General features: G+C 45.7%; 1 protein-coding gene across 4 annotated transcripts in view; it reads right to left on the bottom strand.

Annotated features, from left to right (window-relative positions):
• The window catches only part of PCDH19 (protocadherin 19), a 114,131-nt gene extending 96,207 nt beyond the window's left edge, over positions 1–17,924 (bottom strand). For 2 of the 4 annotated variants that reach the window (XM_059680156.1, XM_059680157.1), the window contains exons 1-3: positions 14,089–17,924; positions 11,117–11,257; positions 10,102–10,429 (exon numbers count right to left, since the gene is read on the bottom strand). In XM_059680156.1, coding sequence (XP_059536139.1) covers positions 10,102–10,429; positions 11,117–11,257; positions 14,089–16,235 — 2,616 coding nt within the window. In that variant the 5' untranslated portion in view covers positions 16,236–17,924. The remainder of the gene's footprint in view (positions 1–10,101; positions 10,430–11,116; positions 11,258–14,088) is intronic. The other 2 variants (XM_059680158.1, XM_059680159.1) reach the window with 1 other exon arrangement.
• Positions 17,925–19,284: the final 1,360 nt, after the last annotated feature.

Below are 19,284 nucleotides of genomic sequence, written 5' to 3'. Positions count from 1 at the left end.
GAGCACCCATTGTCATTACATGGACTCAAACCTTAATGCTGTATAAAGTCCTTCAAACCAATGCTGCAAAATTCACAAAATTACACTCAGAGTTGCAAGAGAACTTGGAAATCCCCTGACCAAATCTCCTCAAATAAATGTTGCAGAATTAGTATAATTTAGCATGTGTTACATTTGTTTTTAGAATCCTCGATGTCCTGAAATCTGATTTCCTTAATAATAATAGCTTTTAATAAACTAAAGCTCCTTTTTTATGAGGTTTCTATTTTTTTTTTTTTGCTAGTGACCTCTTCCCTTATTCCATAATTAGAGGCTTCTAGATTGCTATCTTTGGGGATACAATGACTCTTGGTCACTCACACATTAGAGATAACTGTCTTGATGGAGCTTGTTAGGGTCAAAGTGTGAGGAGAGCAAGGTCACAAGTATTTTTTTTTATCCCATGAGCCACCAAACCTGACACCATTCACAGCCACAAACCTTTGCAGTTCCAGTTTTTCTCCACCTTCCATGATCTCTTCTTGAGGTGCCAGATGATCAGATGTGCAATGACCAAGCCCCCTGATGCATTTCAGTAATTCCCAGTGCCATAGTATTTATGGCTTAGCAGTTTTATAAGATTTTGCTCTTTGAGGCTACTATACAATGTATAGTTTGTGCAAAGGCAGTTTAGTTTTCTTTCCACTGCAGGTATTACCTTATTGTATTTCTTACTGCAACAACGCACACACCTTTTTCCATTTCTAAAGAATTACCAGTAGAGGTAAAATTAGAACGAGTGACCTAGAGGTGTAAGAGGACACACATCCCATTAGCAAGCTCACAGGCCACACAGAAAATTGGTGTTTAATATGTACCATTTGATATTTTTTTCTAAAGAGCCACAACTACCATAAATTGTTTAGCAATTAAAAAATCAGGCAAAACCCCACTACGAAAAAGCCATTATTTAATACTAATGCCATCATGTTCTCTCCCCTATGCTCTTAGGAACAAACATTGCCATTAGCGCACTCCATCACTCAAAAGTCCATACTTGAGAAAATGGAAATGAACTAATTAAAGAAATGACCAGTACAGCAAGATCATAGTCAATGCCAGTTTTCTGAGTGCAGCACAGAGGAGGAAATCAGTCTTCCAACAAGCCATTCACCATTACCTATGGCCAGATGCTTCTGCTTGTCCCTGCATTTCCAGAGCCCTGTCTCCCTCAAACATGTCAAGTTTTACATATGCATACTAGATTACAGACATCTTTCATTGTAAAAATGAGAGAGAGAAAGAGAGAGAGAGAGAGAGAGAGAGAGAGAGAGAGAGAAATGCTTAAAGGTTAAGCCCATCACTCTAAATGCAGTCTAATCTAGTCTCCTTACTCATGCATCTCACTTAGAAAAGACATGGTTTATAGCAGAGTACCTGTACATATAGGCAACCCAAACCAGATTTCCTCAAGCCAAGTGAATTAAAGAGAAAGGCTTGAAATAAAATTATGCCCAAAAGAGGCAAAAGAGAAACTAAGCCTCAGAAAAAAAATATGTCCAATAAATTAAAATTACCTATAAGTTTTTCTGAAGCTGAATTTTATGCACAAAAAAATAATTATTTGGCTGCCCACTATTCAACTAAAAATAGTTCCCATGAGATCTGTCCCTGAACTTTATCAAATTGGGGTGCCTTAGCCTCACATTTAGGGAGATCACTCCCTGCTGTGAATAGGTTTCTAAGTTTTTCCTTATAGAGACAACCAGCTGGGTGTCAAAGTTGGGGAGGAGGGTTCTGAAGACCTAAGCTCACAGACTGTGTAGCATAAGGCCAGCTCCTGAAGACTCCATCACCACAGAGGCAGAGGCAGAATAAATTGGTAAGAGATGCAAATAATGTCTTCTCTCTCTCTCTCTCTCTCTCTCTCTCTCTCTCTCTCTCTCACACACACACACACACACACACACACACACACACACACCTAAAGGGAGAATCTGCCTCTTAGATTGACTTTATCTTCCTGCCAACTTACACAGGGAACTCATTTTATTCAGAAGAGCAAGCTACACACTCTGAGAAGAAGTGCCCTTCATGCTCTGGAAATCAGATTTAGGAGTGAAAATAATCCAGGAAGCAGAGACTGCCAAGGCCAGTGCTGGTGGTAGTGAGTGAGAGCATGTTGTCACAGAACAGTGGACAGATGGGCCCCTGTGGGAGAAGCTTAAAATTGGCCACCCAGGCATCCAGAGACTTAATGGAGCATCCGAAGACTATGCACATCAAGGCAAGTGCTTAAGCATCCCACATGAAGAAACCCTGGTGCTAGTCCATGAACACAGTTCAAGGAGAATGCAAGCCTCACACTAAGCTCCTTGTCTACTTCAATTTCAAATGGTCTGCTCAAAACTCAAGACAACTGCTCCTAACACCTGTATGTCTGTCAATCTGTCAAACTCTCACTCTGATTTTTTTACTTCTGAAAAGTAATTTTCTTCCTCCCCAAATGCTGAATTTAAAGGAAGTCTAAAAGAACGCTTCCATTTTCAAAAGTAATTCCTAGGATCTACTCAATTCAGGAAGCCCTTATTGATTTGGGGGTTTTCAAGTGGGAGCTATCTCTTTCAGAAGCTTGTGCAACAGGCTCAGACAAAAAGCACCCAGACATTCCTGTTGTGATTCTGTTTTTCCAGCCACAGACATACAAAATGTGAAGGAGAAGAATAAGATGGGAGTAGGGTAGCTGTAACCTTCTATTTAATTTTTTTAAAATCTGGAACAAATATGAAGTGTCTTACATTTGGGAGATATGTATCTGTTTTCTCTGGACTCTGTGTATTTTAAATATTACATAATTAAATGTTTTTCTAATTAAGTGAGATTCAAAAAGGAAAGCTAAATAGTGAGAATCCAAGGGAATAGTGAATTAGCCCACCTTCCAAAGGTTTTGTAAATCTTGCCAAGTGAGAAATCTCACTTTAAGCAAACAAGGTATGTGAAAATCCAGACTTACTTATAATGGAAATTAGTCAGGAGTTGATTATCCCCATTACACAAGGGCTCTTTCTTTTGCAAAAGAATCCACCACAGGGTTCCTATAAATATGGATTGCCACCAATATGGTTAACATGGGGGGTCTACTTTATAAAACAAACACTCAATTGCAGCACAGCTTTTCAGGAACACACTATGATTCAAGGATTCAATGTCCTCCTGTGGAGCCCAATTTCTGTTATGTGACAGAAAACACTTTAAAGTTTCACAGGAGGAACGTCTGTCAAGCAAAATAGAGTCCAGTTGTGTGCCTGGGTGAGTCATTTGCCTTTTCTGTAATTCCATTTTCATGCTTATAAAGTGGGAATACTGGTCCGTTCTGATACCTTTTCCAGGAGTGCTAAGAAGCGGTGTGGTCCTAGCCAATATTTTTAAGCAAAATGCTGAATAACAACAAATGAGGTTTCCAAATGGGAGCCCAAGTTCCTGGACCTGGCAAAGCTGTTCTTCACACAGCTTCAGCACTTTTCTCACCATTCCGTGGGGGGAACCTAGAGAGGCACTTGCAGCCTGGCTACACCCACTGGAAACAGAGTGACCCTCATCATACAGCCCACACAAAAACCACTCGTAACTACACAACAGCCAAAGAGGAAATGTAACTTGAAGAGCATTTCCCTCTACAAACAACTGATCCTCTGGGACTTTCGCTTCAAGCCTCTCAATTGTTCGAAGTAAATGAGGCTCACATTAAAGGCCAGCCAGTCACACAGCAAGAAATCAAGCTCCTCTCAGTGGGGGAAAATGGCCGCTCCAGAGCCAGCCTCCTGCCTCTCACACACAGATCTCTTGTACAAATGACTTCATTTACTCACATCTGAGACACTTGATCCCTGCCAAGCTTGGCCTTCCCTAAGCCCTGGAAACTGAGATACACATGCAGAGGGTTCAACATCTGAAACTCCAGGAAGATGCCTCAGATCTACTGCAGTGCCATAATTGAACGATTCCAGCTTTGTCAAGAGGTGACTTCATACTTTGTAGCCCCCTAATTCCTAACAAGTAGTACCCCAACCCCCTAGCTTCAGCCTCTGCACACAGTATACTAAAGTCACAGCAAAGACTAGGGCAAGGTTAGGGAGGCAAAAGTCTATTGGTCCTCTCACCTTATAAGTCTGACTGACAATCAGAGAAAAACCAGGTGCAGCCCCAGGGACCCAAAACAAGTGGTCCTTTGATAAGAGGAATTCCAAAGCCTCAGAGCCCTCTATGAAAAATGTCCTACCCCCAGTCCCCTAGAGAGAGAAATCTCAGGATCATTAGCAAGCCTCTGGCTGAGCTCAACTTTAGTGAAGGCGTATGGGGAGAGAGATGATCTCTAAGGTAACCAGTTAATTGCCAATAAGGAATGGTAATAATAAATTAGCAAATACTAATGTAAACTAACTGAGTTCTGTGGCAGTTGCATGGAGACGACAGAAGAACAGTTTATTCTGGAACACATCTTGCAAGCGGATTCCCACTGGGAAACACACTACCTGGGCTAGATTTCAAACTGGCTAATAAGGTACAATATAGGCAATGGGTGGCCCTAGAATGTCTTAGTAGAAGTAGAGCTATCAATTTTTAAAATTAAATGTATTGGGGTAACACTTGTTAGTAACATTATATAAATTTCAGGTGTACAACTTTACAATACAACACCTCTATACTCCATTGTGTGCTCACCACCCAAAGTGTAAAAGAAAATTGGACTAAGCAGTTTTGAAAAGATGTTTTCCATTGCTTCTTTCTGCAGCCTGGGGCTTACTTTTGACCCTTAGGGATAAAACTTAGATGGTTCCAAAACCCTGTCAACAAAAAGAAAGTAAAGTAAAAAATACTCGCTGAAGTGTTTCTTAGTTTTAATAGGAAGTAGTGCTTTGTGCAATTTTTTTTTTTTTTTTTTTTTGCTATCCAAGCCAGCCTCAACATACCCATGCATTTTCTAGTGATTTCTGAATCTGTCATCTTACAGGTTTGTGGCTGCTTTTCTAGTTTCTTAGTCTGGAGTTTCACTCAAATCACTGCAAATCCCTAACTTTAAAACTCTGTTTTAGGGACCAAGGCATACTGAGCTATATTTTTCTTCTTAGTTTCTTCAAAGCCTAATTGGTGCTTTAGTTTCATTACTTGCACTAAGATAACATGCATTGAGACTTTCGGTAGGATAATTGGAAGCATTCAATTTAGTCTGTCACATATATCCTTGTGCTGCAAACTCTCCCACTGCTACTACACTGCTATTTATGAAACTGGTGAGTGACCATAGCAGAGCATGCATATACCCTGAGAAAGTGTCATATCAAAGATGCTGCTGTTTGCTAGCAAATGGTAGAAAAACAGAAAGAGAGAACTCAAGATTCAGTATGAAACCAAAATTTAAATCCCTATACACCTATAATTAGAATTCTGGAATCTCTTGTCCACTACCACTCTCTTAGTGCTGTCAATTTCGGAATATTTAACATTAGAAAACTAAAATTTAAAATGCCTCACCAAAGAGACTGGGTGCTTGAGTCATTTCACCCCTTATGAAGGCAGGAAAAGTTCCCACCCAGTCTCCATTACCAGTGGAAGAAATCAATTACACTTTTTTCCCTCCAGCAATGACCACAGCCTGGTTGACAAAAAAGGGAAATGCAGGAATGCTGAAATACAAGGAAGTTACACTTTCCAGTATCCAGAGGGGCCCAGTAGACACACTTCAGTCCCATAGATTGAAATAAAAGTCGTTTGCCTTACTAAGAAGCCTCTAAAAAATTTGAATATTTTTAGAAAAATCTTAGCAAACTGACAAACCTACATTCTTCTCCATTCTTTTTTCAAACCTTCCTTTCCCTCTCTTCACCCTCCACACCGCGCACACACACACACACACACACACACACACACACACACACACACATTCAATTACACATATATTCAATCTATGGACCAAATAAACCAGAATGCCAATGAATCAATCCTCACCTTTCAATGTAAAATATTTAAGAGATACCTGAACATCACTAATTCTACAAAACTTCTGTCAACAGCAAAGACATCCTCCACTTTTCCTCCTCAAATTTGTGTACAAAACCACAAAATCCATATAACGTATTTCCTCACCATCATCAGGGGACTGATAAATAATGATATACAATCTGGGCAAGATTATCTCTGTAATACTAAAGGTTAACCTTCAGTTTTCCAGATTAATGCTCCATTCCCTTTACCTTACCTACCTAATGGCATTTAAAGTCACATTGTTGATTTCTAGAGCCAATAGTGCTCAGATGTGTCCACATTTGCACACTAATGCAAAAGATACGCTCAAATCAGCACCAAACTTTGAGAGCTCAACCGTAAATCCACATATAAATTATGGCAGGTTTAGCATGGAAGGAGGAGAGTGGGAATACTAAGGAGCCTACAAAGTAGAAACACTTGTATTACTTGCAGCAAAATATAGTGGCTGTTCTTAGATCCCCAACTAGACTAAGAACTTTGTAAGGCAAGCATCTACATCTTATATTTATTTAGGATCCTCATGGTATCTGCCACACAACTGAGCACACAGTAGATACTCAAACAATGCTAATCAATTTGCTCTAATACCAAGGTTATAAACTTCAAAGTGTGATGGAGTCCTGTGAGGGAAATTCTGACGCCTCCAAAATGGTATTGCTAGTAAGCCCTGAAACTGTACTGCAGCTAATGAAGGGAACAGAATGGGTTTATCACAAGGTAGATCCGCAGAGGAACCTAATGTATATTGATCTTTGATCCCAATATGGAGAGTAAGAATGTAATATATGTTCAGGAAAGAGATGTTATCCTGAGTTGAAATGATTTGTTTATTTGTCTGGTCTCCTGGTAAGCTCCCTGGGGCCAAAAATCAAGTGTTTTATTTTTATATCCTAGGCAAGTAGTACAGTGCCTGGCACATTATAAGTATATGCAATAAATGCCACTAAGTTGAATAAACAAAAAGAATGGTTTAATGAAATAATAATGGTTTAATGAAAAAATAAGTGGCATAAGATCTAACACGGAGATTTCCATTGAATCTTATACATATCACATTGTAGTACTTATCACTCTGTGCTGTAATTACTTAATAAATATTTGTTTCTTAAATAAATAATTAATTAATGAAGAAAATGTAGGAAATACATCAGTGTATTACTATCCTAGGAAAGGCGAATATCCCATTTTAACCAATAGTAGCATTTATCACTCCGTACAAATCACCTATTTGTTTGCTCATCTCCCCCATTTGAACGTGCATTCCTTGATATCAGAGACCATCTTTTTTTATTTCTCAAACACTAGACCCTAGAGCAGACCCTTAAAAAGAGTACACACTCAAAAAATATTAGTTGAATGTATAAATCAAACATTCCTACTCTTCTATAGAGTTCACTGTACCTCAAGTATTCTACCTAATCCACATTGAGGGGCCTCTAGTATGAGAAGAAAAAGAGAAGTGTCATTTTCCTTATGTGGGACTTTGTGACATATGCAGGTTAAATTGCCTAATTTATGCATGGCTGTATGTGGGTCTATCCCCTTTCAGAATGGGTTTGTCAGTTGAACTCTCCAGATGTTAGAAATATACATTTAACCCCACTGTGTCTAGTACACACTGTCTTGGCCCTGACTAGCCCTAGACACTAGATCTGTGGATTTTGCTAAATAAGGAGAACATCTGGCTTTGTAGTCAGGGTTAGGATCATAATTCAGAATTTCAATGGCTTTTCTAAATAATTGAAGCAATACTTTGCTTAATTCTGCCATAGGAGAATTTCAGAAAGAACACCAAGATCTTAGGTAAACCATGCAGACATTGTCATATGTCTCCTGCCCCTTCCAAGTATCTCATAGACATCTAGGCTCACACTCCTCTAGAGCCTTGAATTGATTGCATAAGTCAGTGGTTGGCAAACTCATTAGTCAACAAAGCCAAATATCAACAGTACAAGGATTGAAATTTCTTTTGAGAGCCAAATTTTTTAAACTTAAACTATATAGGTAGGTACATTGTTATTAACTTAATTGAGGTACTCCTAAGGCTTAGGAAGAGCCACACTCAAGGGGCCAAAGAGCCGCATGTGGCTCGCGAGCCACAGTTTGCCGACCACCGGCATAAGTAATCACCAAGCCCTCAGGATTCAATCATTTTGTCCATCTCCACAAGCGATAGCAGTCAGCACTTGAACCCACAACCTTTTACCTCTATTGCTTATATAGCCAATATTAATGCTCTAACCACTTTGTAGGTCTTACCTATATAGAACCAGCCTAAATTCCTCTTTGGTTACAAGTGCCTAGGGAGTCACACTTAGTTGTACAGACTATTGCAACAGTGATTTTCCAATTATTGTCCTATTCAAAAGACACCTATGTATCAGACCTTTTACATTGCGCAATATCATATTTTCCTTGGACCAACCTTGTGTGGCAGATGTGCCCATTCTGTAGATGAAGAAACAGGTACTCAGAGGGATTCCATAGCAAGAGGTGTCCCCCAGATTCAAAATCATGGTCTATCTTATTCCACTCATAGCACTATCTCTCCCTCTCTATTGCTGAACACTTGGTGGTCCACAAGTAGTCCTCTAAAAAAGTCGATGGTCAAGTCCCTAGTACTATTCACTGACATTCACAATTGTAAATGAGCCTACCTAGCATAATACTGGATTTTCAATAAATCCTTATTTATAGATTTATAAATTGAAAGTATTGTTTTTCTTGCTATCAGAATATCATCAGTTTCTTATTAAAAACAGTTATTTGGTCCCATTAATTCTGAGAAGAATTATTTTTCAGGAATCAAGAGAAGCAATTGATGCAAGTGGTCCTAAAACACTTTGCCTTTTGAAATTGATACAAATACTATGAGGCCATTTTATATGCATCATAACCTAGGTATGTCAGGCTGAATTATTTCTGAGGCAGGAAGGTGTCACTGAAACAGCATTCACCAGAGCTATAGAGCTCTGTGATCTAGTTTTCTCTCTCTCTCTCTCTCTCTCTCTCTCTCTCTCTCTCTCTCTCTCTCTCTCCTGCTTCTCTGTGAGTCTGAACAAATTCCATAGCATCACTGGATCTCCATTTCATCATCTACTGAAGGACAATGTATCAAGATACCTGATTGCGAGAATCAAAGGAGACAGTAGTTGAAAAGGTGCTTCATTAAATGTGGAAGTACTCTCCAAGTATGCAGTATTCCAAATATGCAGTATGGTCTTGCATTAGTGGCCTGGAAGAGGGCATATACCTCCCAGTGCATCAAATTTTCAGAGAGGGACTTAAGCAATTCATGGAAAAATAAAATCAACTTTAGAACTGTATTTATAGTTTTTCACTCAGCCACACACCCACTATCATCCACATTTTCAGCCTACTACCCTGAGATATTTCCATAGATGGCAAACATTGGACCATATAGTGTTTTTTAAATAATGCTTCCATTTTAAAACATTCATTCTCAGTAAAGATAAACAGCTAATCCAAAAGCATAGTTAATTCCTGAAATTTTCATTATTAGTGACAGTTTCAAGCTCCTCATTTGTCAAACATCACCATAAGACCTACCAAGAAATGACAAAGTGGCCTTTTAAATTTTTTTGCTAGCCTTTTTTTTTACCAGCCCATCCATATTTTTGGCAAAGCAAGCATGTGACCAAAGAAAAATAAAAATGGGGCTTTAGGAGGCTGAGTCACTCTCACCCTGGGAAATTGGGCTGAGCATTCCAGTGTTAATCCATCTTTAACACCACTTGTTGACTCTTTCTCTGCCACTTTAACTAGCTGGCAAGCATGCCTTATTTGAAACAGGTGGAGCAAACTCATATTATTCCAGGATACCAAACAGGGATTTCAAAGGTGCAGCCCCCTTGAGCTCCCACTCCCAAAACCCACCCCTACAAAGGCCCAATATGTTGTTACCCTTTGCCCCAAGAAGCACTGGTAGCAGACCTTGATTATGGAAATGGGCTTAGGCAGAAAAGTTCTTTCTACTCCTGCCAGCGAAGGTGCCAGTGTAGGGGCCTATGGGAAAAGCTTTGGGTAAACCTCACAGTGCCATTTAGATGCACTCACCTCAGGCAGAGGCACACCATTGATGATCAGGTCTGGCTGCTGGGGGCCCTGGCTGTTGAAAGAGTGATGATAGATGTGGTTGGCACTGGTATTGCGGGTATTCTGGTTCTCCACATTCAGGAAAGTGCTCTCAGAGCGGCGGCAGCCCAGAGGCAGTGTCTGCTGGTGGTAGTCGAAATAGTTGAGGGACGAGGTCAGGGAGGAGCAACTGACAACGTTCATCTTGTCTGTCTCCTCCACATCCCGGGGTACCAGGCGAATGTCATTCTTACTGATTTTTTTCTTCTTGCTTGATTTCTTTTGATGCCCATAGGAGTACTCAGCGATTCTACGTGACAGAAAAGGCAGGATGTATCGCTAACGCCCTCCCAAACCATGCATTGATTAATAAACATTAAGCACCCCAGAAGTTGCACCCCATCTCTGCTCCAGCTTCTTATTTGGGTGCATTACATCATCGGGTTTCTCCCTGTGCTCTCTACATTGGAAAACAAGCTGAGGGCCATAAATTTTTCTTATTAAACTTAATAACTGCCCACTTCCCCCTCCCCCCAACAAAAGTTTCTGTACTTTGGATTTGGAATTTTTTCATTGAGAGTGGCCATTTAGCAAGGATGAGGGGATGGGAAAGTCGAACCTATGGGAGAGAAAGCATGAAAATGCTCAAATCTGGAGCTTCCCTGGAACCCAAAGTAACTCCTGGGTGAAAGAAGAAGCAAGTTTTAATTAAACTGAAGAAGAGGTAGAAGGAAATAAAAAATAACCCTCTTTCCAGTTCCTCCAGACATTTTCCATGTGGCCAAGACCCTCAGTCAATTTCCTCTATGATTGACCTGATGAGTTTTGGACTGGGGTAGGAGAACAGACCCTGTGTTAACACATTCTTGGCTCCTCTCCTCCACACCCTCCTTCCCTCTGCCATAGCCCTGCTCCCTTCCACTCCCCTCCCCACCCCACCTCTCCAGCAGAAATCTGATAGCCAAACCCATTTGAATGAGGGGAAATGCCTCTTTACCTCTTTCCCCTTAGGCTCACTTTCTCCTCAGCCTTTTTGTCTTGCTCCTCGCTAATGGGAGAAACCGAGATGCAATGCTGACACTTGCTGTTTTGTCCTTTTATAAAACAGCCCAGGAGACAAGTGATGGTTAAACAATTACTGCAAAGGAATTTAAAGGTTAGTGCATTCAGCATCCTTCTCCATTCAGGTGTACCTACAAGCAGCTGTGCTGCAACTGGAACATAAAGAGCTCAATTTAATTAACACTGACACAGACCCAGCAACGTGCACCAAAGACACCAAGCATTAAGACTTTTCAAAAGAAATACATTAAAATGCAGTGAAATTATCAAAGCCATTTATTATTTTGCACACAATGATTCAGCCTATTGTTGGAAATTCAATTTCTGGGCAATAATCAGCAAAACAATCGGGTTAATAAATAATACAGGTTGATCTTTACAAGGGAAAGACGGTGTCTATATTTTCACTGGACAAAGCTAATTGTCTGAATACAAAAAGAGCCCAATTCAAGTAGCAATTGCAGATCATCTCACAAGTGTCATAAACGAGTGCATTTGAGGAGGAGGCTCTGCAGATGCTGAGAACAGGAAACCTCTGCCCAGTACATGGAAGGGCAAGCTCTTCAACTTTTGTTTCCTAAAAAGTCTGAGCACACAGGGAGATGACATATCTCCAGAGGCAAATTCTTGCTCTGTCCCTGTGATCTTCCAAGAGCTTAGCAGTTGTGTTCCCCTCACCCTTTGGCTCAATGTTCAGGCTGGCTTGCAGTGATGGCAAGCTGATGCTACTGGGGCTTGGGAGCAGATAAAATCCCCAAGACCCCAGGATGAGGGTTGATTTTCTTTTCTAATCTGTTCACAGTATCAATGGTAAGTTCTAATCATTTTGTTTACCCATGATAGGTACATGAGTTTGGCAATGCACTGTCCAATTATTCAGCTGAGGCATTCATTGGGCAGCCTTGTCTATATTGACCAATTATTTAATTAAACTGTACTTCATTAATCCCAAACCATCACAGGGAACAGAGCTCTTTACAAAATTCACATGTGGGTGAAGTTGGAGAGCACTAAGACTTTTTTTTTTTTTCAATTTAAATGCTCTCCTCCCTGTTTAATGATCTTCCTGGCAACCTCTAGGAAAGAACTCTCACTTCTAGTCATACATCACCAAGAGGTGGCAAAGCCTTCAATATCTTTATCACAAGCTGATTTCTTTTTCATCAAGGAAAGGGTCTTATGCATTTACTTTATGCTCAGGAAATGACTTTAAAAAGAGCCTCCTCTATCATTATTTCTATATTAATAACATTTTATAGACCCTGCATTTTTCTCCTATAAAAATCACCACTGACCCTTGCAGGTTTCAAAGGTAGAAGAGCAATATTAATTTCTATGTCTCCCATCTGAAATGATGGAGCTGAAGAAAAGAAAAGTCACGGCCATTTCAGTAGTAACAGGATTAAAGCATTTATGAGGCATTGCAGCTGCTCTTTTGTGGCACCTGATTGATATTCATGTGTGGTTAGCATTTGTCTACTAACTTGTGTAACACAGAGAATAGTAAAAGGGAAACAATAATTGCATGGCTGTTACATATTCAGGGGACTCTAATTCACAGAAGTGTGCATTTCAGATCATGTAAAATACAAATTGGACCTATTTTGACTGATTAACATGCAAGCACAGATGGCACAAAAGACACACTGGGTGTGTAGGTGTGTTGAAAGCACACATACACCTTGGTTAGAAATAGCAGTATCATTCATTTTCAGAAAAGTAAACAAACTATTTTTTTCAACCGTTTCGATAAGACACTGCTGGAAAAAAATTACATGTATTATCCTAAATTGGATTCTATAAATACTTAGATTTGTTCTACCCAATTGTAAGGAAGGTCTTCAGTGAGGCACTCTAATGTGCTTATCACAAAATCTTTTTTAAAAAAACTGTATGTGTTATTCCAATTTCCACATTTCTCTTCTCTCTCTCTCTCTCTCTCTCTCTCTCTCTCTCTCACACACACACACACACACACACACACACACACACACACACATCCTGATCACACTTCAAAGGAGGCTGTAACATAATAGTCCATAGTGACATCCACTGGTAGGAAGCAGATCTTAATACAACAACCAGTCCACATTAGAGGAAAGCACCATCAACTCCAGAAGTTTGCTATTTTTTACAAAAACATCTGGGTGCAAAGTCCTGTCCCTCATTGGGATGTTTGGTCTGTACCCCACCAACCAACCGGATATTTGAAAACATACACATGACTACTAGACTTTCATTTTACATAACCAGATGTTTGGGGACTAGATACAAAACAAGCCAAGAAAACACTAAAAAACACTAATCACTTGCTTCCCCACCCATTCCTGTTGTCTCTTCTCTCCAACTCTCCATTTCCTACCTCAGATTTCCACTCACAGGTTTTCTTAACACTTTATCTCTACAAAGTGACAGGGCAGCTATCAGCCCGCCCCCCCTCCTTTCAGTACCTGTCCCCAAAACGCTGTGCCCCTGAAATAAAGTTATAGTACTTGGTGGTTCTGCTGAAAATCAGTCTCTCTCTCTCTCTCTCTCTCTCTCTCTCTCTCTCTCTCTCTCTCTCTCTCCCCCTCTCCCTCTCCCTCTCCCTCCCCACCCCGTTTTTTTTTTTTCTGCCACAACTTCATGGAGACAGATGTACAAATTTTAAAATGATAACTGATTTGCTGCTCATCATCATTACGTGACAGAATCCATTGAACAGTATATGATTATCTTCCAGCAAATTGTCAGATCAAAAGAATTGATCAAGGTGGACTGCCACAAACTCCCCCCTCCAAAAAGAAGAGCTGTAGGTACCACGCATGCATTTAAGTAGGAAACAAAGCACTGGGATTTTCACAAAGCAACACGGATACACCTTTTTCACCCAAGACAAAAAAGGAAAGAAAGAAAAGTTGGCTCTACCTGCAGTTGTAGGTCCGGATCTCTTTGTTGTCTCGCTTGCACTTGATCGCCACGAAGATCATAGTGACAAAGAGGATGCCGGCAATGGAGCCCAGGGCGATAATGAAAATCAGGGACAAGTTCACTGAGCCCATTGACTCTTGGGCGTCGAGAGCAGGGGACAGGTAGATTAGGATGAGCGCAGAGGCGGAGAGAGACGTCTTGCCATGGTCGTGAGCCACCACAATAAGTTCATAGGAAGCCTTGGAACTCTCGCTGAAGGTGCGCGTGGTTCTCACTTCACCATTGACCTGGTCTATTTCAAAGAAGCCGCGATCTCCCTCGGTCATGTCATAGGTGACCCGGCCATTCTCGCCCTCATCATAATCGTCTGCTTTGACAACAGTCACCAGATAGCCTATGCCAGAGTTGCGGGGGATGTAGACTTCAGCAGTGCCATTGATCAGTGGCGGGGCTGTGATGACTGGGGTATTGTCATTGACGTCGAGGATGATGACCCTAACTGTGGCGTTGCTCTGCAGGGAGGGCAGGCCACCGTCCTTGGCCAGCACCTTAAATTCGAATGCCTTGGTCTGCTCGTGGTTAAAGGATCGCAGCGCATAGATGTCGCCGGAGTTGGGGTTGATGGAGACATAGGTGAAGACAGGCATGTCCCGCACCTGCGACGGCACTATCTGGTAGGAGACGCTACCATTGAGACCCAGGTCGGGGTCTCGGGCAGACACAGAGAGAAGATAGGCGCCAGGTGTGTTGTTCTCCTGCACAATGACCTGGTAGTAGGGCTTGGAGAAGTGCGGGTGGTTGTCGTTCTCATCGGTGATGCGCACAGTAAAGGACTTGGCACTCTGCAGCATGGGCACACCGCCGTCGCGCGCCTGGATCGTGAGGTTGTATTGATCATGTTGCTCACGGTCCAGACGTCCGTCCACCAGGATAGTGGAGAAACTCTCATATTCTTGCAGCCGAAAGGGCACGTTGCCCAGCAAACGGCACTGCACGCGCCCATTGAGGCCGGAATCTCGATCAGACACCCTCACCAGTGCAATCACGTAGCCTGGAGGGGCGCTCTCGCTCACCTCCACCAGCTCGCTGTTGACTGACAGCAGGTTGATGACCGGCGGGTTGTCATTGGTGTCCAGAACGCTGACAGTGACCTTGCAGTGTGCCGGGATAGAGTTGGGCCCCAGGTCCTTGGCCTGCACGTCCAGTTCGTACACATGGCCCTCTTCGTAGTCTAGGGCACCGGTGACCGTGACGAGGCCACTGTGTGGATCAATCTGGAAGAGCTCACGAGTGTGGTCATTGACGTAGCCATAGAAGGAATAGACCACCTGGCCATTGGTGCCTTCATCTGGGTCGCTGGCGTTGAGGCGGATGACGGGAGTGTTTGGAGGTGAGTTTTCTGGCACACTCACTGAATAGGTGGACTCGCCAAACACCGGGTTATTGTCATTGGAGTCAGTCACCTTAATGCTGAGGCCAACAGTGCCCAGGTGCGGCGGGTCGCCGCCGTCGAGAGCAGTGATTCGAAAGCTGTAGTGCGACTGTGTCTCACGATCCAGGCTCTTCTCCACTACGAGTTCAGCAAAGCGCGAGCCATCTCCGCGCGTCTTGATCTCCAGGCCGAACAGCTCATTAGGTGTGAGCTCGTAGGTCTGCACTCCGAAACTGCCAGAGTCCGGGTCGTAGGCGCTGTCCAGGGGGATGCGAGTACCCGGGCTGGCCGCCTCTGAGATCTCCAGCTCGATCTGTGCCGCGGGAAAGCTGGGTGCGTTGTCGTTCAGGTCCTTGATCTCCACCTTAATCACGCAGATCTCCATTGAACTGGACATTACCTCAAGTGAGATAATGCATTTGGGGCTCTGGCGGCACAGCAGGTCTCGGTCGATCTTCTGCTTGGTGACCAGCAGGCCTGAGCTGGGGTTGATGTCCACCAGGTGCGGAGCCGAGTTGGACACCACACGGAAGGCGGAGGCCTGCCGTGGGTCCAGCGCGAAGCCCGCCTCGCGGGCGTCCTTGGCCACGTTGGCGATCACCGTCCCGGCGCGCTGCTCCTCTTCTACCGAGTACTTTAGGTTAATGAGGGCGGCTGCTTGCGTCCATAGTACGGCCAACAGCAGCAGCACCGGCAGCAGGAGTGACTCCATGGCTGCGCGGGGCTCTGCCTGGCCTCGCCTCTCCACACCCCTCCGAGGACGGCGCCGCCGGCGCTCCAGCTTTCCGCTGACTTGGGCCGCCTGTTGCGCGCGCCCCGGGGCCCTGGAGGCCTCGGGAGGAGTCCCACCCAGGGCGGCCCGGCGGCGCGCGGGTGATACCCGCGCAGGCTCCAATGCTGAGGTTTCGGTGGACTCGGCGGGGGTTTGCGGGGGGCCCGGGGGCTCCAGGGGGCGGAGGGAGCACCGCGCGGCCCCGAGCCCCCACCCTCCAGCCCGGCTACTCAGTTTTCCCCCTTCAGAGTTAGCCGGGCGCGACTGGCCGCTACGGCGCAGGGCGGCGGGTCGGACCGTGTCTGAGTGGCCGGGTTGACGCGCGGCTGAGTCTGGACCGCTCTTGCAGCGAAGGCGGGGAAGGTGGTGGGGATGCAGCGTCTCAGGCACTGCCCGGCCCGCCGCAGCGCACCGGCACGGGGACTGGCGAGCTCCTCGTCTGAGCACCTGGCATACGTCAGGACCTCCCCGCAGCGCTCCTGGCTCACTGCGGAGAGGGGAGCCGCCTGGAACACGTCTTCTGGGGCCCGGGGGGGGGGGGGCACACTAGCCTTTTTGAGGCGGGCTGAGAATAAAGGGGGATCGCAGGTGGGCGTTTGAGTTTTGTCAAGAGCCGCAGGCGCCCAGGTATCTGGCTGAGCCGGATAGCAGTCCCAGGGTCAGCAAGGGAAGGTAGAGGGTAGAGAGGCAGCTGAGAGGAGAGCACGCTCCCCGGTGCAGAGGTTGGCGTTGGAAGGCTTGGGGGGCGCGCCAGTCCAGAATCAGAGGTGGATGCAGAGTTCCCACCACCAAGCAGTTGGACTGCGGGCGTTGCGTCTCGGATATCAAAGTTACTAACGCAACCCGAGCTTCCACGTCAAGTTTGTGGAAACCGGGCGTTGGCAATTTGTCAAAGAAAATCAAAGTCCCGGTCTTTCCAATTGCCCGATGGGGGCGGGGAATGGGGAGGAGGAGAGGGGAAGCGACAACAGTACCGGCCAAGAGAGGCGGGGCCGCCGCTGCGGGTTACCCGGGGCTTCTCCTCCTCCCTGGGTCTGGGCAGGGGTGTCGCTCCGAGGGTCGCCGCTGCCGCCGCCGCCGCCGCCGCCTCCGCCGCCGCCGAAGGAAGCCCTCCTAGCTCAGTGGCATGTCGCTGGGGTTCGCCTCAGCATCTGCCAAGGTTGACGGTTTTGTAGCCGCCAAAGTTTACTTGCGGGAGAGTCTTGAATCCATCTTCCCGGAGAGGCGCTGGTCCCTCTGCGTTGGGCTCCCTCCCTCTCGGGCGCTCTTGCACTCGGAAGGTCTGTCTCGCTTTCTCTTCCTTTCTCAGGTGGTGTGTGAATGTGCGTGAATGTGCGAGGAGAGGGAGAGTGAGTGTGTGGGGTGGGGAGTGTGAGTGTGGAGTGTGAGCAAGCAAGAGTGGGAGGTTTCGTATCTCAGATGAATCCGCTCAGCTGGAATGCCGCGGAAAGCAATGCGCCACGAGCCCGCGCTGGGCTAGGGACACGGGTGCCAGTGCCCCCCGGGCCAGCCGGGCATGGTGTGCGGGAGCTTTGCTGCCGTCTGCGCCCACTAGTCTGTCTTCCCTACGCGCCCGCTGCCGCTGCTACTGCTGCTGCTCCTCCCGTTGCCGCAAACTACTGGCCGAGGAGTCTGGAGAGAGGCGGAGAGAGCCGGAGCTGCCGAGCTGGGCTACGCCAGGTTCTGACCAATCAGCGCACAGCCCAGCGGGCTCCGGAATTGGGGCGGGGCCATGGCGCGGGGGGGGGGGGGGGAGCGCTGGGCGGGGCCAGCCGGAAACTTCCACACTGAAAGGACCTAGTGGTATCCCAACCCGCAGAGCCCAGGCGGGAGTCGGGGGAGGCCTGGTGGGCCGGCCAGGTTGGGGCAAGAGGACAGGGTGGAGCGGGGCATGCTAGCGCTGCGGCCGAACCTTCCCAGGACCGGCACACCTCTCCTGAGTGTAGAAATTGCAGGAAAGATGAGGAGGATTTGATTCTCTGGGCGTCTTTATCTCCCTCACATATCTTCATATCTTGAATATCATATTTATATTTCTCTCTCTCCCTCCCCACTCCCCCTCTCTCCCTCCACCCCTCTGCCGTCTTCCTCCCTCCCTCTTTGTCTCAGCGTTCTGGGTTTGTCTGCTTCTCTATCTCCCTCTCCTTTCTTTCTCGGGTAGTGGAAGGAAAAAAAGAAAGGAGAAAGCTCCCTGGAGGTGGTCATTCATCCGGCTCTTGGCCGATAAGTCTTCACTTCAGCTGAGAATCACGGAAGCCATCCTCCCGGACCATCAACCCCAGCCCTCCTTCCAGGGCAGATGCAGCACTTCCCCCACCCCAGTAGGACCCGTGGCCGGATTCGGTTCGCTCTGGTCCGCTGCTTGTTAATCAGATGGGTTCCGCGGTGCGGGGACTGAGCCTCCAGGAGAGCTTGACTCATTTCCTTGCCCCTCACCCCACCCTGTTGGGGAATTTAGCTCCCTATAAATAAACTGTATGTTTGAGAAGAGCGGGTAGAGCCAACGCCGCCGCGCCACACCAGTCGAGCCCAGAGCCGGGTGGGAGCTGCGGAGCTGGCGCACAGTCTGCCTAGGTCGCCCGCAGCTGGAGTGGGCGCTGACGCGCGGGACGCCCCAGCCTTCCCACGGGGCCTCGGTCCCAGGGAGCTGCCAGCTCCGCTCCGGCGGTCGTGGTGACGGCTAATGCAGGGTTTGCCAGAGCTGAGAAGCGAGAGGCTGGCGTGGCTCGGCTGACATCAAACTCCATTTGCCTTCCGGACCGAAGGAGCCCTGGGGACAGAGGGGGATTCCTCTCCACTTGGTTCTGAGGCTCTTAATTAAGGTCACTAGCGGGAAAAATAAAAATCCGCTTGAATAAGTTGTTCATTTGTTTGTTTCTTTAAAATCATAAATTGGTGGTGGAGGGGACCGGCTTCTGAATTCACAGTTCTTAGAAGAGTAAACCTCCCTTCTGAGTGAGTCCTCTCATATATTTGAGTCTTCGGTAAG

The sequence above is a fragment of the Myotis daubentonii genome, chromosome X (assembly GCF_963259705.1).
Source record: "Myotis daubentonii chromosome X, mMyoDau2.1, whole genome shotgun sequence".
NCBI lineage: Eukaryota > Metazoa > Chordata > Mammalia > Chiroptera > Vespertilionidae > Myotis > Myotis daubentonii.
The sequence above is the reverse complement of the archived record's forward strand: the minus strand, read 5'-3'. Positions and strand labels throughout refer to the sequence as shown.